At 40.3% G+C, this 26,844-nt stretch overlaps 1 protein-coding gene across 1 annotated transcript in view; it reads left to right on the top strand.

Annotated features, from left to right (window-relative positions):
• The window catches only part of rgs7bpa (regulator of G protein signaling 7 binding protein a), a 31,866-nt gene that overhangs the window by 3,383 nt on the left and 1,639 nt on the right, over positions 1–26,844 (top strand). The window contains exons 2-4 of the mRNA XM_061928372.1: positions 1,834–2,000; positions 18,516–18,646; positions 18,754–18,901. Of these exons, the coding sequence (XP_061784356.1) occupies positions 1,834–2,000; positions 18,516–18,646; positions 18,754–18,901 (446 nt within the window). The remainder of the gene's footprint in view (positions 1–1,833; positions 2,001–18,515; positions 18,647–18,753; positions 18,902–26,844) is intronic.

Genomic DNA, 26,844 nt, shown 5'->3' with positions numbered 1-26,844 from the left:
AACTTAACCCCTGTGCCAACTTAAAAGTTGGCACAGGGGCATTTTTACCACTGTGTTACATGGCCTTTCCTTTTAACAACACTCAGTAAACATTTGGGAACTGAGGAGACCAATTTTTTGAAGCTCTTCAGGTGGAATTCTTTCCCATTCTTGCTTGATGTACAGATTAAGTTGTTCAACAGTCCGGGGTCTCCGTTGTCGTATTTTAGGCTTCATAATTTGCCACACATTTTCAATGGGAGACAGATCTGGATTACAGGCAGGCCAGTCTAGTACTATGCACCCTTTTTACTATGAAGCCATGCTGTTGTAACACGTGGCTTGGCATTGTCTTGCTGAAATAAGCAGGGGCGTCTATGAAAAATATGTTGCTTGGAAAGCAACATATGTTGCTCCAAAACCTGTATGTACCTTTCAGCATTAATGGTGCCTTCACAGATGTGTAAGTTACCCATGTCTTGGGCACTAATACACCCTCCAGTCTGGATGGTTATTTTCCTCTTTCGTCCGGATGACACAATGTCCACAGTTTCCAAAACCAATTTGAAATGTGGACTCGTCAGACCACAGAACAATTTTTCACTTTGCATCAGTCCATCTTAAATGAGCCCGGGCCCAGTGAAGCCGGCAGCGTTTCTGGGTGTTGTTGATACATGGCTTTCACTTTGCATAGTAGAGTTTTAACTTGCACTTAGAAATGTAGCGACAAACTGTAGTTACTGACGGTGGTTTTCTAAAGTGTTCCTGAGCCCATGTGGTGATATCCTTTATACACTAATATCGCTTTTTGTTTCAGTTCCGCCTAAGTTGAGTTGAGTTGAGTTTGAGTTTATTTCGAACATGCATGCATACAACATGATACATCACAATTTCCAGTTTCTCTAATCAAGGGATTCAAGGGATCGAAAGTCTCGGGCATTCAATGTTGGTTTTCGGCCTTGCCGCTTATGTGCAGTTGTTTCCCCAGATTCTCTGAACCTTTTGATGATATTACGGACCGCAGATGGTGAAATCCCTACATTTCCTTGCAATAGCTGGTTGAGAAATGTTGTTCTTAAACTGTCCGATAATTTGCTCACGCATTTGTTCACAAAGTGGTGACCCCTCGCCCCATCCTTGTTTGTGAATGACTGAGCATTTCATGGAAGCTGCTTTTATACCCAATCATGGCACCCACCTGTTCCAAATCAGCCTGTTCACCTGTGGGATGTTCCAAATAAGTGTTTGATGAAAATTATTTAACTTTCTCAGTCTTTTTTGCCACTTGTGCCAGCTTTTTTGCAACATATTGCAGGCATCAAATTCCAAATGAGCTAATACTTGCAAAAAATAACAAAGTTTACCAGTTCGAGCATTAAGTATCTTGTCTTTGCAGTCTATTCAATTGAATATAAGTTAAAAAGGCTTTGCAAATCATTGTATTCTGTTTTTATTTACGCTTTAAACAACATGCACTGGTTTTGGGTTTGTAAACACACCACAGGATTGCTTATATCGGAGCTTATATCAGGTAGTTTAGATGCAAGCCAATATAATCCTTTTTTTTTTTTTTTCTGTAATCGGACCAATATCAGAAATCATTGTTTTATGTTTACAATTATTATTATTCACAACTGTCATGTACTTATTTCCGCACATGGTGGAACGGTTTTAAATGTATGGGTTACATGATGTGCACCACATCATACAGTTTCTGATATCATGTGTAGCAGCTAAGAACAGTCAAAATTGAGCAAGAATATATGTATATTGGATCCTATTAGAAAACATAACATGAGATAACATGTTAATAACCGCTATACGATTTGTACGGTGTGCTCGTCATAAACACAGATCGTCCAAGAGTTCAACACACTGGTGGCGCTGTATCGTGAGCTGGTCATCTCCATCGGCGAGATCACAGTGGACTGTCCCATTTTACGGGCCGAGATCCTGAGGACTCGAACCAAAGGATGCGAGATGGCAAGAGCTGCCCACCACAATCTGTCCTTGATATCAGGGTGAGTGTTTCCTGTCATTGTATGTACAGTAGCTGTATAGATTTAAAACCACAATGTATGTGCGGTATGGCAGGAGGAGTAAACTACATGACGTAATGAGCTTATATATTTGGAAGAAATTAATGGTTTTTGCTCTTGAGGTGTTACAGTATATCATTTCAAAACACTCTGGAAAAAACAGCATACATTTATTTTAATGTAGAATAATTAATGCACATAATTAGAGATGTCCGATAATGGCTTTTTTGCCCATATCTGATATTCCGATATTGTCCAACTCTTAATTACCGATACCGAATCAACCGATACAGATATATACAGTCGTGGAATTAACACATTATTATGCCTAACTTTGTTGTGATGCCCCGCTGGATGCATTAAACAATGTAACAAGGTTTTCCAAAATAAATCAACTCAAGTTATGGAAAAAAAATGCCAACATGGCACTGCCATATTTATTATTGAAGTCACAAAGTACATTATTTTTTTAAACATGCCTCAAAACAGCAGCTTGGAATTTGGGACATGCTCTCCCTGAGGGAGCATGAGGAGGTTGAGGTGGGTGGGGTTGGGGTGTGAGGGGGCTTTAGGGGGTAGCGTGGGGTGTATATTGTAGCGTCCCGGAAGAGTTAGTGCTGCAAGGGGTTCTGGGTATTTGTTCTGTTGTGTTTATGTTGTGTTGCAGTGCGGATGTTCTCCCGAAATGTGTTTGTCATTATTGTTTGGTGTGGCGCATATTTGTAACAGTGTTAAAGTTGTTTATACGGCCACCCTCAGTGTGACCTGTATGTCTGTTGATCAAGTATGTCTTGCATTCACTTGTGTGTGTGTCTAAAGCCATAGATATTATGTGACTGGGCCGGCACGCGAAGGCAGTGCCTTCAAGGTTTATTGGCGCTCTGTACTTCTCCCTACGCCCGTGTACACAGCGGCGTTTGAAAAAAACATACTTTTTACTTTTTGAAACCGATGCCGATCATTTCCGATATTACATTTTAAAGCATTTATCGGCCGACGATATCGGCAGTCCGATATTATCGGACATCCCTACACATAATGTCATGTTAGCGCCGATGCTATCGTCCTTACAGTGCGGCATCAACATGGTTTTGAAGCTGTTTACTCAAAGTACATTATTCCCTATCGTTTCTTTAAGCTGCACCTTCTCACCCATTCCACCCAAATACCAAAATATGTCACCTACCCAAAAAGTTCTGTAAATATATTTTCATATTTTTTCGACTTTGAATGTCTTTTATAATCATACCAGTGGTTCTTAACCTTGTTGGAGGTACCGAACCCCACCAGTTTCATATGCACATCCACCGAACCCTTCTTTAGTGAAAAATAAAATGTTTTGTTTTTTTCAAATTCAAGACAAAGTTATATGTTTTTTTACTGGTGCACAAGGTGCATGAACATCACCTTGTTCAAAGAACAAAACCAACACAGTGCATGAACTCACAACAAATTACACACCTGCAAATCAGATGGAAAATTAGAGGGAACAGTCTTTGGGGGTATCCGTAATATCATCGGCGGTCACTCGAATGAGTATGACGATCCTCCTGGTAGGGGTGTATCCCTTTATGGAGGATGCCTGTGCGTGACTTTGTTTAACGTGGGGAGACTGGTGCACAGACAGTCACCACACGATCCTTGACAGAATCGGGTCAGGGTCCAGTGGCATGGAGTCCAAGACGACTGGGGACCCTTTTCTACTGCAGCCTTCTCCCGCCATCGCAGCCGTTGTGGTAGTTCTTATATATACCGTCTTCCGCCTGCTCCGCCGTTGAGGTCTTCACCGTATCCCTGGCTAGGGGGCAGTCAGGTACTAGGCCTTTGCCAAGGGACACCTGGGGTAACAGTAGTAAAGGGACTAACCTCCTAGTGCCCCAAGACCCCATAGAGGAGCCTCCACTGCCAGATGGACTTTAATGTCATGCCCAGGACTCAAATATCCATAATAAGTTTTTATTTACACGATGAGTCGGGTGTGTCTTGACCTCCATGGCAGAGGCTCCGCCGAACCCCTGAGGCCGACTCACCGAACCCCTGGGGTTCGATCGAACCCAGGTTAAGAACCACTGAATTATACGTATATTGTATGTTTGGACGTTTTAACAATTGAATGTCTGATAGTTTATATAGTGTTAAGTCTTAGCCGCATCGTTGCGGTGGTCGTGGCCCCAAGATGCAGAAAGGACGGCAGGAAATCAGCGTGCAGGTAAGATGCTTCTTTATTATCAAAAAGGGAGGAGAACAATGGGAGACCTGTCGATGGCACGGGAAACTTGAAGCTTAACCCAGGAACAATCAAAATGCTAGTGACAAGTAGGAGAAACCAAAACGCAAGCTGTCGCATGAAGGGGGAGAGACTGCCAGAAAGAGTGTGGCGCGAGGCAGCAATAGATAGATCTCTGATTAGTGACCGGGAGCAAGTGAGCATCCTGACCACTAATCGGAGGCAGGTGACGAAAATCAGCACCTGTGGCAACTAAGAAAACAAACAAGGGTGCTGAAACAGAAATAAACAACAACTAAGGATATACTTAATTCAACATAACATGAACCGGGCAACAGATCATGACAATACCCCTTCCTTAAGGGACGGATTCCAGATGTCGCAAACTGAAATAAGTCTATAGTCACAGGAGGGTGGAGGGAGGACATGGTGGCTGGTCGCCTAGTGTCCCCAAAGCCACCGGGGACGAGTCATAATTGTGGCCGATGAAGAGGCAGATGTGAGTGGCGCCAGAACCTCAGCAGCCGATGAGTCTTATGCACGAAACAGATCCTCCATTTCCAGTCCAACCAACATCTTCCAGCACCACTCATCCATCCACGCCGCACTGTACCTCTCTAGAGAGACAACGGTAGATTGCGTTGCTGGAGCAGTATGCGGCTGGGCAGGCGTCGAGGATGCTTGGGCAAGCTTGGCTGAAGCGGGCGTCAAAGCTTGCCTATTGGGAGGCATGGATTGGCTATCTGCATTAGCCTTATGAAAAAGGTTCTAATTGTGAGCAGCCTTTGACTTAATGTTCTCAAGTGAAGGCTGCCTGGGAGACAAGGTTAAGGAAAAAGTAACTGAATGACTTGTGAGGTCATTAAAGCGCGCCTATGGCGGGACGTCATCGCGCTGTGACGGGTTAGAGTCCTGGCTAAGAACCCACAATATGGAAGGCTTTGGATCATGAGGAATGGGGTTACCAAACTGCGGCGACGAGGGGGGAGAAGCCGTCTGTACTATGCTTGATCCATGGAAAGAATTGGTGAACATCCGCCTCCGTCGACCCGCACGGGATTGCAATGTGTTGTGGTCCCCGGGACAAACGGTGTCAATCAGGATCAGTGTACCATCAGGACCCCATATTAACGTCTCGTTGTCCTCTGGAGCCACTCTGGAGAAGGATGAAGGCTCTCCGCCTCCATCGCTTTCAACACCCGCCAAGTCCATACCTCCATTTCCTCCACGGTGAAGTTCTTGGCGTTGCTTTCTGCGGGGAAACTTCATCCTGGCAGTCTCCTGTTACGTCTTGGCCGCATGGTTGCGATGGTCGCAGAAAGGACGGCAGGAAAGCAGCGTGCAGGTAAGATGCTTCTTTATTATCAATAAGCGAGGGAAAAAATACAAAAAAGGGCGACGTGCCGATGGCACGGGAAACTCTGGGAAAGCTTAACTCAGGAATGATCAAAGGCTAGTGACAAGTAGGAGAAACTACTGGCGAGACTGCCAGACATAGTGGGGCGCGAGGCAGGAATAAATAACTCTCTGATTAGTGACCGGGAGCAGGTGAGCATCCCGACCACTAATCGGAGGAAGGTGACGAAAATCAGCACCCATGGCAACTAAGAAAACAAACAAGAGTGCTAAAACAGAAATAAACAACAAGTAAGGATATACCTAATTCCACGAAACATGACCCGGACAACGGATCATGACATTACCCCCTCCTTAAGGGACGGATTCCAGATGTCCCAAACTGAATCAAATCTCTAGTCACGGGAAGGTGGAGGGAGGACATTGTAGGAGGTCGCCAAGCCAAGTGTCCCCGAAGCCACCGGGGACGAGTCAGGTGGCGACGGTGAGTTGAACGCCGCTAATTGTGGCCGATGAAGAGGCAGATGTGAGCGGCGCCAGAAGCTCAACAGCCGATGAGTCTTATGCCCAAGTCCCTGTTGATGGACCAGAGGGCTGAAGGTCTAGCTGACTGCAGAGCCAGAGACGAGTCATGGAAAGACCCGCTGGAGACGAGGCAGAAAGCAGCGTCGTGGAAAGACCCGCTGGAGACGAGGCAATTATTGTATTTTACATTTAACACACTACATTGTGGTCTAGAATGCATTGGATATGCTTTAGTGTAAATGCGTTTATTTTGTGTATACTAGGGTTGTACGGTATACCTGTACTAATAAAGTGCCGCGGTACTAATGAATTAAAATTAAAATAAATACATTAAAATTCCATCCATTTTCTACCGCTTAATCCCTTCGGGGTCGCGGGGGGCGCTGGTGCCTATCTCAGCTACAATCGGGCGTAAGGCAGGGTACACCCTGGACAAGTCGCCACCTCATCGCAGGGCCAACACAGATAGACAGACAACATTCACACTCACATCCACACACTAGGGCCAATTTAGTGTTGCCAATCAACTTATCCCCAGGTGCATGTCTTTGGAGGCGGGAGGAAGCCGGAGTACCCGGAGGGAACCCACGCAGTCACGAGGAGAACATGCAAACTCCACACAGAAAGGTCCCGAGGCCGGGATTGAACTCACGACTACTCAGGACCTTCGTATTGTGAGGCAGACGCACTAACCCCTCTTCCACCGTGCTGCCCCACTAACCCCTCTTCCACCGTGCTACCCTTAAAATTAAAATTATTTTACGGACATAACACCGCGCATTCGTCACGTCGTGACATTGCTGGTTTTACGAGCAGAGGAGCATGTTTGGCAACGCACACGCACGGAGTACTTACAAGCAGACAAAGCGTGTAGACACAAAAGGGAGAATGAAGGCATTTTGGCCTAAAAGCTAACGACATAGGTGAAGTCATAACACTGAAACGTCGCTCAGCAAGAGGTACTTTAAAATATAGCTAGCTAGCTAGCAGCTAACGTCCATCCGCAGTCGGCAGTGTTTTAGCTACTTCTAAATCACTAATCCTCGCCTATATGGCGACAAATAAAGTACGTTTCTTACAAGTATCATCCCTGCAGGACTAGGAATAGCTAAACATGCTTCACTACAAATTGTAGGAGGAAACAATAGTTCACCGCTAACGACAAGCTGGCGCTCCAACATGTAAACAAATGCCATGGGTGGATCTACACCTAACATCATACTTGCCAACCCTCCCGATTTTTACGAGAGAGTTCCGCATTTCAGTGCCCCTCCCGAAAAATCTCCCTGGACAACCATTCTCCCGAATCTCTCCCGATTTTCACCCGGACAACAACATTGAGGGTGTGCCGTGATGGCACTGTCTTTAGCGTCCTGTTTCTCATACAGTCGGCCCAGTCACATGTTGTATGCGGCCTCTACAGACAAAGGTAATCGACTGCAAGTCATGCTTGATCAACAGCCATACAGGTCACACTGAGGGTGGCCGTATAAACAACTTTAACACTGTTACAAATATGCGCCACACTGTGAACCCACACCAAACAAGAATGACAAACACATTTCGGGAGAACATCCGCACCGTAACACAACATAAACACAACAGAACAAATACCCAGAATCCCTTGTAGCCCTAACTCTTCCGGGCTACAATATACACTCCCGCTACCACCAAACCCCGCCCCCCACACCTCAACCCCCCATCTCCCGAATTCGAAGGTTTCAATGTTGGCAAGTATGCCTAACATCCACTGTAATGATACCAAGTAGAAAAGCATATCTAGTCAATACTACAATGATTATATCAATATTTTATTTGTATTGAAAAATGTATATTATGTTTATAAACTCAGAAAATATGTCCCTGGACACATGAGGACGTTAAATATGACCAAAATATGATCCTGTAACTACTTGGTATCGAATTGATACCGAAATTTGTGGTATCATCCAGAACTAAGGTAAAGGATCCAAACAACAGAAGAATAAGTGTTTGTTACTGTAGAGGTTGCCATCTAGTGGGTTCTTCAGACCACCACACACTGCCAGGAGAGCCCGGAATTCTGGGTATAACACTGTATTATTTTTCCTCCAATCGTGCAAAGTCTTTTGTTTTTCAGCAAAGTGTCTTTTCCGCGTCTGTGTCTCTCAGCAGCCCCTCCAACTCCAAGTACTCGTCTCATCACGGCTGCTCCTAATAAAGGCAACAGGTGATTAGATAACAAGGCCCACCTGGGCCATCTACGCACCTGTTGCTGTATTCGAGGCCGGTCCTGACTCGCAGGCCACGCCCCCCTCCACAATTACATTTTAACAGAAGATTAGATAGAACATGTTAAAACAGAAAATAAGCAGATATTAACAGTAAATGAACAAGCAGATTAATAATAAATGTTCTACCGCTTGTCCCTCATAATTTTGAGGAAATAATAGAATGACACAATATGTTACTGCATATGTCAGCAGCCAAATTAGGAGCCTTTGTCTGCTTACTACTGTATGTTGAATGTACCGTACGATTGTTGGTTAAAATAAAGCCAATAATGCATTTTTTATGGGTCCCTTTATTTAGAAAAGTATCGAAAAGTATCAAAGTACATTTTGGTACCAATATCAAAATATTGGTATCGGGGGCAACCCTTGTGTATACTGGCTGTCACCATGGAGACACTCATTTAATGCACACCTATCGTGTCTTATGCTCCAACATGTAGAGTTTTGTGATGCTGTGAAAAAAAATCCAGCATAAAAATATAATTTGTATCATATTTTCTGGGTTTAATAGAAGCCCGATCAAGACAACAAAATCTTGTCACATTCTAATCTCGCGAGATCTTGCCACACCCCTACCAACTACCGATTCTGAAACGAAATTGGTACTATTGAAACAGTACCGATGCTTAAACGATGCCTGAAGGAAGCAGCACTTACAAAATGGAAAACATAAAAAATATTTAAAAAATATATATATTTTTTTTTTACAGAATTTTGGGACATTCAATTTGAATGGCTTTTTGAATATGTAATTAGGTAAATTTTTACGTTCGAAAATAAGAAATACACTCATTAAAATTGTCATAATTATTGCAGTAAAACCAGAAACAATACAGAAAAACAGAGAATGTGAAAAAAAACCAACTTGCTTGTGCTGATGGTCACAATTCCGGGGTTCATGAATGCATCTCGCTTGCCTTGACGATGATTGGTGCATAATGAGGACCTACTTTGGGTTTATTGTAGTTAGTGCTGCGATAGCATTGTCGTACTCTACGGCAGCTGTTGAAGTTGTTAGACTTTACCCGCATTTTTTTTTTTGTCCAACGGTCATAGCCTCGTTCCATCTTCTGGAAGATTTCACATGCATTTATTGAAACAGGTCACAGGTAAATGTTACAGCATTGGTCTCACTCCCACAAACACATTGTTGATTGTGTGTGTAAGCAAGTCCATGGTCAAAGAGTGTTCACGAGGGTAGGGGGTTAGTTTATACAAATCAGGCTGATGACGAACGGAGGAGAGGTTCAGTTTATTTCTACAGTGATACCATGTAAATAAACCGACAATATTAGGTCAGAGTTATTTTACTAAAAAAGTACAAACCCCGCTTCCATATGAGTTGGGAAATTGTGTTAGATGTAAATATAAACGGAATACAATGATTTGCAAATCATTTTCAACCCATATTCAATTGAATGCACAACGAAGACAAGATATTTTGATGTTCAAACTCAAACTTTATTTCTTTTTTTGCAAATAATAATTAACTTAGAATTTCATGGCTGCAACACGTGCCAAAGTAGTTGGGAAAGGGCATGTTCACCACTGTGTTACATCACCTTTTCTTTTAACAACACTCAATAAACGATTGGGAACTGAGGAAACTAATTGTTGAAGCTTTGAAAGTGGAATTCTTTCCCATTCTTGTTTTATGTAGAACTTCAGTCGTTCAACCGTCCGGGGTCTCCGCTGTCGTATTTTACGCTTCATAATGCGCCACACATTTTCGATGGGAGACAGGTCTGGACTGCAGGCGAGGCAGGAAAGTACCCGCACTCTTTTTTTACAAAGCCACGTTGTTGTAACACGTGCTGAATGTGGCTTGGCATTGTCTTGCTGAAATAAGCAGGGGCGTCCATGAAAAAGATGGCAGCATATGTTGTTCCAAAACCTGTATGTACCTTTCAGCATTAATGGTGCCTTCACAGATGTGTAAGTTACCCATGCCTAGGTCACTAATGCACCCCCATACCATCACAGATGCTGGCTTTTGAACTTTGCGTCGATAACAGTCTGGATGGTTCGCTTCCCCTTTGGTCCGGATGACACGATGTCGAATATTTCCTAAAACAATTTGAAATGTGGACTCATCAGACCACAGAACACTTTTCCACTTTGCATGAGTCCATCTTAGATGATCTCGGGCCCAGAGAAGCCGGCGGCTTTTGTGGATGTTGTTGATGAATGGCTTTCGCTTTGCATAGTAGAGCTTTAACTTGCACTTACAGATGTAGCGACAAACTGTATTTAGTGGCAGTGGTTTTCTGAAGTGTTCCTGAGCCCATGTGGTGATATCCTTTAGAGATTGATGTCGGTTTTTGATACAGTGCCGTCTGAGGGATCGAAGGTCACGGTCATTCAATGTTGGTTTCCGGCCATGCCGCTTACGTGGAGTGATTTCTCCAGATTCTCTGAACCTTTTGATGATATTATGGACCGTAGATGTTGAAATCCCTAAATTTCTTGCAATTGCACTTTGAGAAACGTTGTTCTTAAACTGTTTGACTATTTGCTCACGCAGTTGTGGACAAAGGGGTGTACCTCGCCCCATCCTTTCTTGTGAAAGACTGAACATTTTTTGGGAAGCTGTTTTTATACCCAATCATGGCACCCACCTGTTCCCACATAGCCTGCACACCTGTGGGATGTTCCAAATAAGTGTTTGATGAGCATTCCTCAACTTTATCAGTATTTATTGCCACCTTTCCCAACTTCTTCGTCACGTGTTGCTGGCATCAAATTCTAAAGTTAATGATTATTTGCAAAAAAAATAACGTTTATCAGTTTGAACATCAAATATGTTGACTTTGTAGCATATTCAACTGAATATGAGTTGAAAATCATTTGCAAATCATTGTATTCCATTTATATTTACATCTAACACAATTTCCCAACTCATATGGAAACAAGGTTTGTAAATAAATGAAATACAAAACAATATGACTTAAACAATAAAGTGTACTGAGTTGTTCATAAAAAGTCAGGCTTTTGTCCGCAACGTCCAGCAGTCAGAAAGTCGTCCTCTCAGTAAATTATGAATTTGTTAAGTTCAGGTGATTACTTTTGGTCCATTTCAGCTATAAACAACAATATATATAAATAATAAATGTCGGCGTTTATCTCACGCCGACAATATTATTAACACATTCGCTTTAGCGTTAGCTTGTTAGCGTTAGCATTCTGTTCACTCGGTTTGAGGCTAATAACTAAACAAACAAAGTATCACTGACTACTTTTACAACGTGTAATAAAGTAAATTGTTAATATTCAATGTTATATTCCACTTGTTTAGTTCCTCTTTTATTTCGCATTTATCCGACGGAATCTCAGAGTGGTCAGAGCTGAAGTCGTTGCTCCCAGTCCGGCTTCATACTCCACTGTAAATACGTTTAAAAGAGCTTCGGGTATGGAAAGGAAGTTTATAAAAATAATAAACAGCAATGAACTGCGTAGACTAAGACCGAGTAAAAACACTGATCAACGGTCCTCGGCACAAAGATGCACCACAAAAGTTCCTGCGAGTCGAAAGTTGCCTTTGTTCTTCTTTCTCTCCGTCGTCAAGTTTATTGTAATAGAAATACACAACAAACAAGAAATAAACAAGTCGTCTAGAATTCTGTAAATGGCGGTGCTGTGTTCAACCAAACAGCGTTCGACAGCACAGCTCGCCCCCGAAAAGGTTTTGGGAACCTCCCAAAAGTCCCACCAATCTGGCAGGAACTTCTAAGAGTTCCTGAAGAACTAAATCTACCTGGGTGGTTTTTGGTGGAAACACAGGGGGAACTTTATTCACCCGGGTAAGTGGGGAAGTTCCTTTAAAGGTTCCTGCGGTGGAGAAGAGCCTAATGAAACGGTAAGAAATAACAGTAGGTTAGAAATGTGTGAATGATACATTAGCAATGTTAGCTCGATTTGTTGTGTAGCTAGCTTAGCCTTCTAACGTAAGAGACACGAGCGTCACCGTCCTCCGGCATAAACAAAAAATCATTTTCCTTAAAGGCCTACTGAAACCCACTACTACCGACCACGCAGTCTGATAGTTTATATATCAATGATGAAATCTTAACATTGCAACACATGCCAATACGGCCGGGTTAGCTTACTAAAGTGCAATTTTAAATTTCGCGCGAAATATCCTGCTGAAAACGTCTCGGTATGATGACGCCTGCGCGTGACGTCACGGATTGTAGAGAAAATTTTGGGACAGCATGGTGGTCAGCTATTAAGTCGTCTGTTTTCATCGCAAAATTCCACAGTATTCTGGACATCTGTGTTGGTGAATCTTTTGCAATTTGTTCAATGAAAAATAGAGACAGCAAAGAAGAAAGCTGTAGGTGGGAAGCGGTGTATTGCGGCAGGTGTTGTGCCGGATAACGCACCCCCGCCGTAGAATGCACCCCCTGACTGTTGTGTCGGATAACACAGCCGGTGTTTCATTGTTTACATTCCCGAAAGATGACAGTCAAGGTTTACCATTGGCCTGTGGAAAACTGGGACAACAGAGACTCTTACCAGGAGGACTTTGAGTTGGATACGCAGACGCGGTACCGTTAGTACGCATGCAGCTGCGGCTTCCAAGCATTTGGTCGCTTGCCTGTACGTGCGTGCCGCTATGTGCATGTCACGTACGTAACTTTGGGGACTTTGGGGAAATATATGTGCTGTATGAACTTTGGGGAGGTGAACGGTACTTTGGGCTGTGGGATTGAGTGTGTTGTGCAGGTATTTGAGTTGTATTGGCGGGTTATATGGACAGGAGGGGGGAGGTGTTTGTTATGCGGGATTGATTTGTGGCATATTAAATATAAGCCTGGTTGTGTTGTGGCTAATAGAGTATAAATATGTCTTGTGTTTATTTACTGTTTTAGTCATTCCCAGCTGAATATCAGGTCCCACCCGCCTCTCACAGCATCTTCCCTATCTGAATGGCTCCCACTGCCCTCTAGTCCTTCACTCTCATTTTCCTCATCCACAAATCTTTCATCCTCGCTCAAATTAATGGGGAAATCGTCGCTTTCTTGGTCCGAATCGCTCTCGCTGCTGGTGGCCATGATTGTAAACAATGTGCGGATGTGAGGAGCTCCACAACCTGTGACGTCACGCGCATATCGTCTGCTACTTCCGGTACAGGCAAGAATTTTTATCAGCAACCAAAAGTTGCGAACTTTATCGTCGATGTTCTCTACTAAATCATTTCAGCAAAAATATGGCAATATCGCGAAATGATCAAGTATGACACATAGAATGGACCTACTATCCCCGTTTAAATAAGAAAATCGCATTTCAGTAGGCCTTTAAGACTACTTTTACTTGGATCAGTGCCTACCGTGTTTGTCAAAAGACCAGTTATCGTATTTTTCGGACTATAAGTCGCAGTTTTTTTCATAGTTTGGCCGAGGGTGCGACTTATACTCAGGAGCGACTTATGTGTGAAATTATTAACACATTACCATAAAATATCAAATAATATTATTTAGCTCATTCACGTAAGAGACTAGACGTATAAGATTTTATCGGATTTAGCGATTAGGAGTGACAGATTGTTTGGTAAACGTATAGCATGTTCTATATGTTATAGTTATTTGAATGACTCTTACCATAATATGTTACGTTAACATACCAGGCACGTTCTCAGTTGGTTATTTATGCCTCATATAACGTACACTTATTCAGCCTGTTTTTCACTATTCTTTATATATTTTAAATTGCCTTTCAAATGTCTATTCTTGGTGTTGGCTTTTATCAAATAAATTTCCCCAAAAAATGCGACTTATACTCCAGTGCGACTTTTATATGTTTTTCCCTTCTTTATTATGCATTTTTGGCTGGTGCGATTTATACTCCGGAGCGACCTATACTCCAAAAAATACGGTATTAATAAAATACGATATTACGATCGCGAAGTCGCTTGTAGTGTAACTTATAGCCTTGAGCCTCTATTGTTTACAAAGGGGTCGAAGCAGCAGTGCAGTGGACTTATTAACATGATATATAATAGAAAATAATGTTATTGTCAATATACACGTGTATACGTCCAGGATCTAGAATTGGAGAGATACAGACTATGTAGAAATTTAACCTTAGAGATCTGGCTGCTTCCTTCCACTCCTCCGTCCGCTTTATCTCCGTGTCGTGCCGACAACAAAACATGGTGAGCCCGATGATCTCGCTATATCATCTGGAATGTTGTGTTGGGGTTTTAAATGTAGAAATAAATCATATATTTCTTCTTCATAGTTCTTTTTATTGATTTCACATTCACATTAACAACATATTCAAACCCTCTTCATCCCCTACCCCTGCTGTCACTCAAAACAAAAACAAAAACAAAAAACATAAGTAAGAGTACAAAAGTACCAGGAGTAAAAAAAATAAATAAATAAATAAATAAATAAAGTTCAGTACAAGGCACTTAAAACAACGTAATTGAAAATAAATCATATTTTTGAGCCCTTTAAACACCTTATTACCTGAGGCTCGCTCCCCCTTTTTAAGAATTTTGTCATTTGGACCATTCTTAAGACAGCTCGATGTCAGGGTAGGCCGATACCCATTTGGAGACATTATTCTTTTCACCACATATCAATGTCTCCAAAAACAATAGATAGTAGGCCTGAAGGTCAAAGACACAGCTGTATATTTTTGCAGATAGTCTAGTGCCTGAAGAGTGTGTGTGTGTGTGTGTGTGTGTGTGTGTGTGTGTGTGTGTGTGTGTGTGTGTGTGTGTGTGTGTGTGTGTGTGTGTGTGTGTGTGATCAAATGAAGTTCAAGATAAACGTATGGATGTACGTGTATATTTTGTGTAACACTATGACTAAGTTGCCAATAAAGTTTCAAAAGAGCTTCTGTAAGGACTAGGGTTGTACGGTATACTGGTACTAGTATAGTACCGCAATACTAATGAATTATATTCGGTACTATACCGCGTCTAAAAAGTACCGGTCCACCATCCCCCTGGCCCACCGTCGTCGTCACAGACGAGCATGTTCGGCAGCGCACAATCACGGAGTACTTACAAGCAGACACAGTGTGTAGACAGGAAAGGGAGAACAGACGCATTTTGGCTTAAAAACTAACGATAAAGGTGAAGTTATAACACTGAAACGCCCTCAGGAAGAGGTGCTTTCAGACATGGCTAGCTAGCTAGCGGCTAACGTCCATCTGCAGTGTTTTAGAGACTTCTAAATCACTAATCCTCGCCTCCATGGCGACAAATAAAGTAAGTTTCTTACAAGTATCATCCCTGCAGGACGAGGAATAGCTAAACTAGAAATGCGCGGATTGGCAATTATTTCATCCGCAACCGCATCAGAAAGTCGTCAACCATCCGCCATCCACCCGTTTCTAACATTTGATCAGAACCGCACCCGCTCGCACCCGCTCGCACCCGCCCGTTGTTATATATCTAATATAGACGATGCAAGGCATTAGTGAGGTTATAAAGCTTTTGCCTGTTAAAGAAAGGAGACTGATCCAATGCAGCACAGACATTCGCGTGCCACGCTGTCACGACCCAGATGCACACCAGTGCGCAATCATATGGGAGCCGCGCTGAGCGCACCTCCAAGCGCGTCTCGCTGCCGGCGACGGCCGGGTATGGGCCCGACGCTCCAGCGCCATTTATTTTCAGGGCTAGTTGATTCGGCAGGTGGGTTGTTACACACTCCTTAGCGGGTTCCAACTTCCATGGCATATGCAGCAGGTGCCTGCTCGTTTTTCGTATGTGGGTAACAACATTTAACTATGTATATATATTTCCGAATTGGTTTAACTGCCACCCGACTGAATCTATTTAAAATCTAATTTTTTTTTATTTCAACCGCCCGACCCGACCCGACCCGCGGATAAAATCTTTTTTTTTTTTATTTCATCCGCCCGATCCGCGGATAATCTGCGGACTCCGCGGTTGTGCCCGCAAACCGCGCATCTCTAAGCTAAACATGCTTCACTACACACCGTAGCTCACCGGCGTCAAAATGTAAACAAACGCCATTGGTGGATCTACACCTGACATCCACTGTAATGATACCAAGTACAGGAGCGTATCAAGTCGATACTATTATGATTACATCGATATTTTTTTTGTCCCTGTACACATGAGGACTTTGAATATGACCAATGTATGATATGTAACTACTTGGTATCGGATTGATACCCAATTGTGTGGTATCATACAAAACTAATGTAAAGTATCCAAACAACAGAAGAATAAGTGATTATTACATTTTAACAGAAGTGTAGATAGAACATATTAAAAGAGAAAGTAAGAAGATATTAACAGTAAATGAACAAGTCGATCAATAATTCATTTTCTACCACTTGTCCTTAATAATTTTGACAAAATGATAGAATGTAAAATGACACAACATGTTACTGCATACGTCAGCAGCTAAATTAGGAGCCTTTGTTTGTTTACTTACTAATAAAAGACAAGTTGTCTTGTATGTTCACTATTTTATTTAAGGACAAACGTGCTATAAGAAACATATGTTTAATGTACCCTAAGATTTGTTGTTAAAATAAAGCCAATAATGACATTTTTTGTGGTCCCCTTTATTTAGAAAAGTACCAAAAAGTACCGAAAAGCATCGAAATACCTTTTGGTACCGGTACCAAAATATTGGTATCAGGACAACACTAGTCAGGACGCTACATCACTACATTAGAATGTTACTTGTATAATATCACCGACCAGAACTTGCATGTTGCTGAGTCTGCATTACATTTCACATCAAAATGAGGCGTCGTTAGCTACTTCTTTTTTTAAGTCTGGTTACTACTGTTTACGTCAGCACCGGTGTCATAGAGTTTCGGTACCCATCCTTAAATGTGTTTATGTGTAAGCATGCATGACGCGGCAGCAGAATGCAGGTCAATAAAACATAATCTGATGGGATTTTATGTAAATGTGTGGTATTACTCAAATGATTCTTACGCATGAAGTAATGTGGAGGTGTAGAATGTTTACCACATAGCTACACTGCAAAAAGTCAGTGTTCAAAAACAAGAAAAAAAAATACAAAAATGAGGGGTATTTTATTTGAACTCAGCAAGATTATCTGCCAATAGAACAAGAAAATTTGGCTTGTCAAGACTTTCCAAAACAAGTAAAATTAGCTAGCTTCAATGAACCCAAAAATACCTTAAAATAAGTATTTTCTGATGAATAACAAGTGGACTTTTCTTGGGAAAAAAAAAAAAAAGAGAACTTTTTGCTCAATATGTTGAAAAATATTCTTAAATTAAGTAAATGCTAGTGCCATTATCTTGACATAATGATATGCGCTCGGCATTACATTTACTTATACTAAAAACAAATGTATTGTTCTTAATGGAAATTCAACAAGGCAACCGTTTGTTACTCTTGTGGTCTCCTAGCCGCTCAGGCAAATCATATGGTCTGAAAATGCATTTTTCCATCGACAACATGACATCATCGCGCCAAGTGCATGCTCTTTCAATCAATTAGTTCGCATATATACAGCCCGGAACCCCAGCCAATTTATTGTATTTTGAAGAATTTATCTGAATGAACTAGTTCTGTTCAAAATTGTTAGAAATGTCAAATGTTAAATGTTTAAATATTAACTGTTAGTTTACTATACTGTGCCAACTGTACTAGTATATGAGTATGTATTTTCTATTGTTTCATTGGAAATAAAACAGCAAAGTCCATTTGGCTGTCATCTGTTTTAATTATGAGACACAATTGTGTCAAAGTCATGATTTTTTTTTTCTTCATGCTTGAAATAAGAAAGTATTACTTCAAAAAAAAGTAGTTTTATACTTGTGAGTGTTGACGACACAGCTTTGCAACAGTTGATATTCTAGTTCCAAGCATGCTTTACTCAATATAGGTCATCAAATCTCGGCAACAAGCTGTAATATCTTACTGAGATCATTTAGGACCAAAACCCTTAAAACAAGTAAAACACTCTAACATAAAATCTGCTTAGTGAAAAGAATTATCTTATCAGACAGAAAATAAGCAAATATCACCCTTATTTGAGATATTTAATCTTACTTAGATTTCAGTTTTTGCAGCGTACTTATTTGTTGTGTGGGTTTTTTTGACTGAAACAATGCGTGATTATGCATATTTTGTGCTTCAAGGCCAGAGGACGGCGAGATCCACCCCGAGATCTGCAGACTCTTCATCCAGCTGCAGTGCTGCCTGGAGATGTACATCACCGAGATGCTCAAATCTGTCTGCTTGCTGAGCTCCCTGCAGCTCCACAGGAAAGGTATTAAATGCACGCACAGGCAATTCTGATTTCTTTCTCATGTCCCTTGCAGTTTGTATATATATATATATATATCTGTGGCGCCCCCTGCTGGTTGTGTGCTCCAGGTAAAGAGACTTGCAGCCCCTCCGCAGTGGACCGAAAAGCAGAGGAGAGCTCAGACATCCCCATCCTGCAGGAGGACACATCTTCCTCGCCGACTGACTGCCCTCAACTCTGTTGGCTGGTGGCCACAGATATAGAAAACATAGAAAAGTAAGTAAAACTGCACTTTTGAAATTTGGGTATAGTGTCATTTTGTGTTGTTTTGTAAACACTGACTATGCATTACAAAAGTGGTGAACTTGAACGACAAAAACAATAAATAAATAGAGTGCATTTGAAAAAGTATTCACTTTTTTTCACATTTTCTTATGTTACAGCCTTATTAAGAAATGGAATAAACTCGCTTTTGTCCTCAAAATTCGACACACAATACCCCATAACGGCATTGGTTATTTCTACCGATTTTTGCCAATGTATTTTAAATTAAAAAAAACAAAACAAGAAATACCATCTACAAAAGTATTCACAGTCATTGCCATGAAGCTCAAAAGTGAGCTCAGGTGCATCCTGTTTCAACTGATCATTCATTGAGATGTTCCTACAGCTAAATTGGAGTCCACCTGTGGTAAATTCAGTTGATTGTACATGATTTGGAAAGGCACACACTCTGTATGTAAGGTCCCACACTTAAAGTTACACACACACACACTACGTGTGGTGAAATTACCCTCTGCAATAGACCCATCCCCTTGTTCTACCCCCTGGGAGGTGAGGGGAGCAGTGAGCAGCAGCGGTGGCCGCGCTCAGGAATCATTTTGGTGATTTAACCCCCAATTCCAACCCTTGATGCTGAGTGAGGTAATGTGTACATTTTATCATGCAGGTGTACTATTTATTTTTTTAGACAAATATGACCAAACCAAAATATCAAATAAATTGTTGAAAAAAAACAAATAAATAACAATGTGTAGTGCATAAAAATATGTGTGCATGTTTATGGTCTCATTAAAAAAAAAAGTTGTATTCTATATTGCAGAGGTCACCAACCTTTTTGAAACCAAGAGCTGCTTCTTGGGTACTGATTAATGCGAAGGGCTACCAGTTTCCATCCATCCATTTTCTACCGCTTATTCCCTTTGGGGTGGCGGGGGGCGCTGGAGCCTATCTCAGCTACAATCGGGCGGAAAGCGGGGTACACCCTGGACAAGTCGCCACCTCATCACAGGGGCTACCAGTTTGATACACACTTAAACAAATTGCCAGAAATAGCCAATTTTCTCAATTTACCTTTAACTCTATTTTATTATTAAAGGGGAACACTATCACAATTTCAGAAGGGTTAAAACCATTAAAAATCAGTTCCCAGTGGCTTATTTTATTTTTCGAAGTTTTTTTCAAAATTTTACCCATCACGCAATATCCCTAAAAAAAGCTTCAAAGTGCCTGATTTTAACCATCGTTATATACACCCGTCCATTTTCCTGTGACGTCACATAGTGATGTCAATACAAACAAACAGCAAGGTATAGCGACATTAGCTCGGATTCAGACTCGGATTTCAGCGGCTTAACACTGTCTGATAAGATAATTACTAACAACTATGAACTAGGTTTACAGCATATGAAATACATTTGGCAACAACATGCACTTTGAGAGTGCAGACAGCTCGTTTCAGGCGCGCTAAGAACATATATTTTTCCACAATTTCAGCACTCAGGTTAACCATACCTAAATAGACACAAAATACTGCATTACTCAAGACTACCCGAATGTACTCGAATGATTGAAAAAAATAAATGTTTTTAAGCTAAATTATTGGTAAACACAGTTTATGTATAATAATTTACGTAAAACCGCGAGTAATGAATAAAGTTTTCATCAATTAATATATTCTGTAGACATACCCTCATCCGCGCTCTTTTCCTGAAAGCTGATCTGTCCCGTTTTGGAGTTGATGTCAGCAGGCCAGGGAAGCTAGGGTCGATATTCTTCTCTTGATCATCTTCGGTGGCATAAGGGACGGTGTGAGCCAAGACATCCAGGGGGTTTAGCTCGCTCGTCTGCGGGAACAAACTGCCGCCATTGCTTGCCGTGCTACCGAGGTCCTTTGTCCCTGAATTTTTCACACACTCCGGCAGATTCAATGGGGGTCTGGCGGCAGATTTCTTTGACTTTATCGTTGGAAATGCATCTGCTTTGAGTGTCGCAGGATATCCACACATTCTTGACATCTCTGTCGTAGCATAGCTTTCGTCGGTAAAGTGTGCGGAACAAACGACTGACCATTTCATCGGCTTTCCCCACACCCTCGTATTTTGAACAAATTTCGTCCAATTTCTTGCCACTTTCGCATCTTTGGGCCACTGGTGCAACTTGAATCCGTCCCTGTTTGTGTTGTTACACCCTCCGACAACACACCGACGAAAGTGAGAAAATGGCGGATTGCTTCCCGATGTGACGTCACAACATGAGAGCGAATAATAGAAAGGCGTTTAATTTGCCAAAATTCACCCATTTAGAGTTCGGAAATCGGTTAAAAAAATATATGGTCTTTTTTTCTGCAACATCAAGGTATATATTGACGCTTACATAGGTCTGGTGATAATGTTCCCCTTTAATAATTAATGATATTTATCTTTGTGGAAACACTGATCATCTTAATAATTTCTCACTATAAATATATATAGAAACAGATAAATATCAATATGCAACACTTTATTTTTATATTTTCTCTAAGTGCACATTTTTCAAATTGAACATTTTCAAATGATCACTTCTAAGACAGTCTTGTGAAATCACAATATCCAATTTTAACTAGCTAGCCACTAACAATTTTATAAAAGAGGAGAAAACACGAAAAAAAAGAAAATTAAATTTTGAAACATAGTTTATCTTCAATTTTGACTCTTTGAAATTCAAAATTCAACCAAAAAAAAGAAGAGAAAAACTAGCTAATTCGAATCTTTTTGAAATTTAAAAAAAAAGAATTTATGGAACATCATTAGTAATTTTTCCTGATTAAGATTACTTTTAGAATTTTGATGACATGTTTTGAATAGGTTAAAATCCAATCTGCACTTTGTTAGAATATATAACGAATTAGACCAAGCTATATTTCTAACAAAGACAAATCATAGATTTTCCAGAACAACAATTTTAAAAGAAATTCAAAAGACTTTGAAATAAGATTTAAATTTGATTCTACAGATTTTCTAGATTTGCCAAAAGAATTTTTTTGAATTTTAATCATAATAAGTTTGAAGAAATATTTCACAAATATTCTTCGTCGAAGTACCGGTAACGACACTGAGTGTGCACAGTAATTTTTTTTTTGCCACTGTCCTGTGTAAATACAGCAACCAGTGTTATAAAACTAACATACTGTATATATGTCTCACAAACATGCCGCATCATGGTCTGCTACAAAAGTAGTTTGGTTTTAAGTATTTATTTATTTTCGGACATGTGGTAGAGTAAGCAGTCTTGCTCCTGCCCTACCGTCTTTAAAGGCCTACTGAAACCCACTACTACCGACCACGCAGTCTGATAGTTTATATATCAATGATGAAATCTTAACATTGCAACACATGCCAATACGGTCGGGTTAGCTTACTAAAGTGCAATTTTAAATTTCGCGCGAAATATCCTGCTGAAAAAGTCTCGGTATGATGACGTCAGCGCGTGACGTCACGGATTGTAAAGGACATTTTGGGACAGCATGGTGGCCAGCTATTAAGTCGTTTGTTTTCATCACAAAATTCCACAGTATTCTGGACATCTGTGTTGGTGAATCTTTTGCAATTTGTTCAATGAACAATGGAGACAGCAAAGAAGAAAGCTGTAGGTGGGAAGCGGTGTATGGCGGGCGGCTGCAGCAACACAAACACAGTCGGTGTTTCATTGTTTACATTCCCGAAAGATGACAGTCAAGCTTTACCATTGGCCTGTGGAGAACTGGGACAACAGAGACTCTTACCAGGAGGACTTTGAGTTGGATGCGCAGACACGGTACCGTGACTACGCATGCAGCTGCGGCTTCCAAACATTTGATCGCTTGCCCGTACGTGCGTGCCGCTATGTGCATGTCACGTACGTAACTTTGGGGACTTTGGGGAAATATATGTGCTGTATGAACTTTGGGGAGGTGAACGGTACTTTGGGCTGTGGGATTGAGTGTGTTGTGCAGGTGTTTGAGTTGTATTGGCGGGTTATATGGACGGGAGGGGGGAGATGTTTGTTATGCGGGATTAATTTGTGGCATATTAAATATAAGTCTGGTTGTGTTGTGGCTAATAGAGTATATATATGTCTTGTGTTTATTTACTGTTTTAGTCATTCCCAGCTGAATATCAGGTCCCACCCGCCTCTCACAGCATCTTCCCTATCTGAATCACTCCCATTGCCCTCTGGTCCTTCACTCTCACTTTCCTCATCCACAAATCTTTCATCCTCGCTCAAATTAATGGGGAAATCGTCGCTTTCTCAGTCCGAATCGCTCTCGCTGCTGGTGGCCATGATTGTAAACAATGTGCGGATGTGAGGAGCTCCACAACCTGTGACGTCACGCGCATATCGTCTGCTACTTCCGGTACAGGCAAGGCTTTTTTATCAGCGACCAAAAGTTGCGAACTTTATCGTCGATGTTCTCTACTAAATCCTTTCAGCAAAAATCTGGCAATATCGCGAAATGATCAAGTATGACACATAGAATGGACCTGTTATCCCCGTTTAAATAAGAACATCGCATTTCAGTAGGCCTTTAATAGTAACGGTAATTCAGTACAGTAGAAGTAATTTTTAAATATTAGCATTTTTCCTAAGAAAATTGAGCCACGGGGTTCACAACCTGTTTTGTTGTCTACTGCGACAAATGTGAAGTGCATACTGTATGTCTTCTCTTCTCTTTCTTGTATTGATGTCTTGTATTGACTTTTGCTTTTCTGGGTGAAAAATCAAAACAGCGTGTCTTACAAAGAGGCTAATTTTGATTGGATATGCATCGTGCGTTTCCTGCATGCACCTGCCTAGAGACAAAATTAAACATGATTGGGTTTCGTCTCTGACAACATTTTGGTCCCGTTTTAATTTGTTGACTAAATTGTCAATTAATTTTGTCGCTGATTTAGTCAACGTGCTTTTGTTTTTTGAATATGAACATTTTTAGTAAACAGAAATAAAAAGAGTTGCTAAACACGACCCATCAGGAGAAAGGTGGGTGAAGTGTCTTGCCCAAGGGCACAACAGCCGTGACTAGGATGGCGGAAGCTGGATTCGAACCAGGAACCCTCAAGTTCCTGGCACAGCCGCTCTAACATCCGAGCCACGCTATTCTCAGTAAAGGGTGTTATCGCATTAAATAATATTGTTACCATGTTATTACTTAAACATGTTATTAAAATTGTACCAAAACTATTACATTTTAATTGTCCTGGAACACTGTTCTAAAGCCAACAATTAATCTAAATAATTATTAAAATTCCGGTTGTAAGTACCAGTAGAAATTGTCCCCCCAAAAATTATAAAATCGACATTTGAAAAAATATGTTTTTTGCCTTTTAAAAAAACCTTTTAGTGATAAACACATAAAAAGCTGCCCAATATACAGTTAAATTGTATTTAATCCATACTGTATGTCTAATGGCCTACAAATAATTACAACAATGATAAAAAAAAAAAAAAGATTATTCTACTCTCAACTGAGTTTATTATTTTTTATTCTTTATTTTTGTTTCATCTGACATTACATGGACAAAGATAAGACCTTCTGGAGGAAAGTTCTGTGGTCAGATGAAACAAAAATTGAGTGGCCACAATACCCAGCAATATGTTTGGAGGAGAAAAGGTGAGGCCTTTAATCCCAGGAACACCATCCCTACCGTCAAGCATGGTGGTGGTAGTATTACGTTCTGAGCTTGTTTTGCTGCCAATGGAACTGGTGCTTTACAGAGAGTAAATGGGACAAGGAAAAAGGAGGATTACCTCCAAATTCTTCAGGACAACCTAAAATAATCAGCCCGGAGGTTGGGTCTTGGGCGCAGTTGGGTGTTCCAACAGGACAATGTCCCCAAACACACGTCAAAAGTGGTAAAGGAATGGCTAAATCAGTCTAGAATTAAGGTTTTAGAATGGCCTTCCAAAAGTCCTGACTTAAACGTGTGGACAATGCTGAAGAAACAAGTCCATGTCAGAAAACCAACCCATTTAGCAGAACTGCACCAATTTTGTTAAGAGGAGTGGTCAAACATTCAACCAGAAACTTGCCAGAAGCTTGTGGATGGCTACCAAAAGCGCCTTATTGCAGTGAAACTTGCCAAGGGACATTTAACCAAATATTAACATTGCTGTATGTATACTTTTGACCCAGCAGATTTGGTCACAATTTCAGTAGACCCATAATAAATTCATAAAAGAACCAAACTTCATGAATGTTTCTTGTGACCAACAAGTATGTGCTCCAATCACTCTATCACAAAAAAAAAAGAGTTGTAGAAATTATTAGAAACTCAAGACAGCCATGACATGATGTTCTTTATAAGTGTATGTTAACTTTTGACAATATATATATATATATATATATATATATATATATATATATATATATATATATATATATATATATATATAGAGGGGGGGTTACCCACATATGCGGTCCTCTCCAAGGTTTCTCATAGTCATTCACATCGACGTCCCACTGGGGTGAGTTTTTCCTTGCCCTTATGTGGGCTCTGTACCGGGGATGTCGTTGTGGCTTGTGCAGCCCTTTGAGACACTTGTGATTTAGGGCTATATAAATAAACATTGATTGATTGATTGATTGATACCAATGGAAATATAGTATTGGATATGTTGGTTTGTTGTGTCCAAACCAAAAATGTTAAACAAAAATTAAATAACTAAAAAGACGAAAAACATATATTCAACTTGTCACGACTTGGATTGTGGCGTGGTTTGTTCTCCCGCGGTGCAAAAGATTTGGACCAGATGTGACGTGAAGGGGAGTACATGATTTATTTTAACACTATATATCAAAAAGTAACAAGCAAAAAGCGCGCACAATGGCGCAGGTACAAAACTAGGCTATTGAAAACAAAACTTGCACATAGGCAGAAACTGTGAACAATTAAACAAAAACACTAACTGTGGCATTAATAAACAAAAACTTACTTGGCATGGACTATGAAGTGCGCAGAGGTAAACAGAGTGTGACAGGGGTATGAATCCGGATGTCGCCAGAAAGACAAACTGAAAACAATGAACTTAAATACTACAGACATGATTAGTGAAAACAGGTGCGTGACTCAAAACGTGAAACAGGTGCGTGACGTGACAGGTGAAAACTAATGGTTGCTATGGTGACATAAACAAAAGTGCACAAAAAGTCCAAAAACAAAACCGAACATGACTAAAACAAAACATGATCACACAGACATGACACAACTATGTAAATATAGTTGTAATGTGCTGTATATACTGATATAGTAATATACAGATACGTTGTCAATATTTTCAAGAGCCTGAAAACAAAACAAAAACTACTACTGCACAATTGTACCACTCTCAACTTGTTTTTTTTTCAAATATTTGTGTAATTTTGAAACTGAAAGAAAATTAAATCAATCTTGTTCTCCAAAAATAAAATCTACAAAAATATGTTCTTGTCTTCTTCTACAAAATACATGTTTTGTATTTTTCAAAAAACTTTCCATAAGAAGGATATTATAAAATTGCTTCTTCCTGCTTTTTTGACACACCAAATGATTTGTTTTCCCTCATATACATTCGTAGTGTTTTTTACAAATGAAAATATATTATTGGAGATACTATTTTCTTCTTTAAATTGTGTAGATGTTTTTTATGTCCGAAATAAACATTTAGAACAAGAAATTAACAAAAGAAGATGTCTAAGAATTTAATTAATTTAATTTAATTTATAATTTATAAATTGTATTTAATTCATATATATATATATATATATATATATATATATATATATATATATATATATATATATATATATATATATATATGTATATATATATATATATATATATATACATATATATATATATATATATATATATATATATATATATAAATGTGAACTGATATTTTATAGTTATAGCCTCTGCAGGTAGGTAGGTCTTTATTGACAT

This window comes from Nerophis lumbriciformis, linkage group LG33 (assembly GCF_033978685.3).
Source record: "Nerophis lumbriciformis linkage group LG33, RoL_Nlum_v2.1, whole genome shotgun sequence".
NCBI classification, from domain to species: Eukaryota; Metazoa; Chordata; class Actinopteri; order Syngnathiformes; family Syngnathidae; genus Nerophis; species Nerophis lumbriciformis.
Note: the sequence above shows the minus strand (reverse complement) of the source record. Positions and strands in the feature narration are given on the sequence as shown.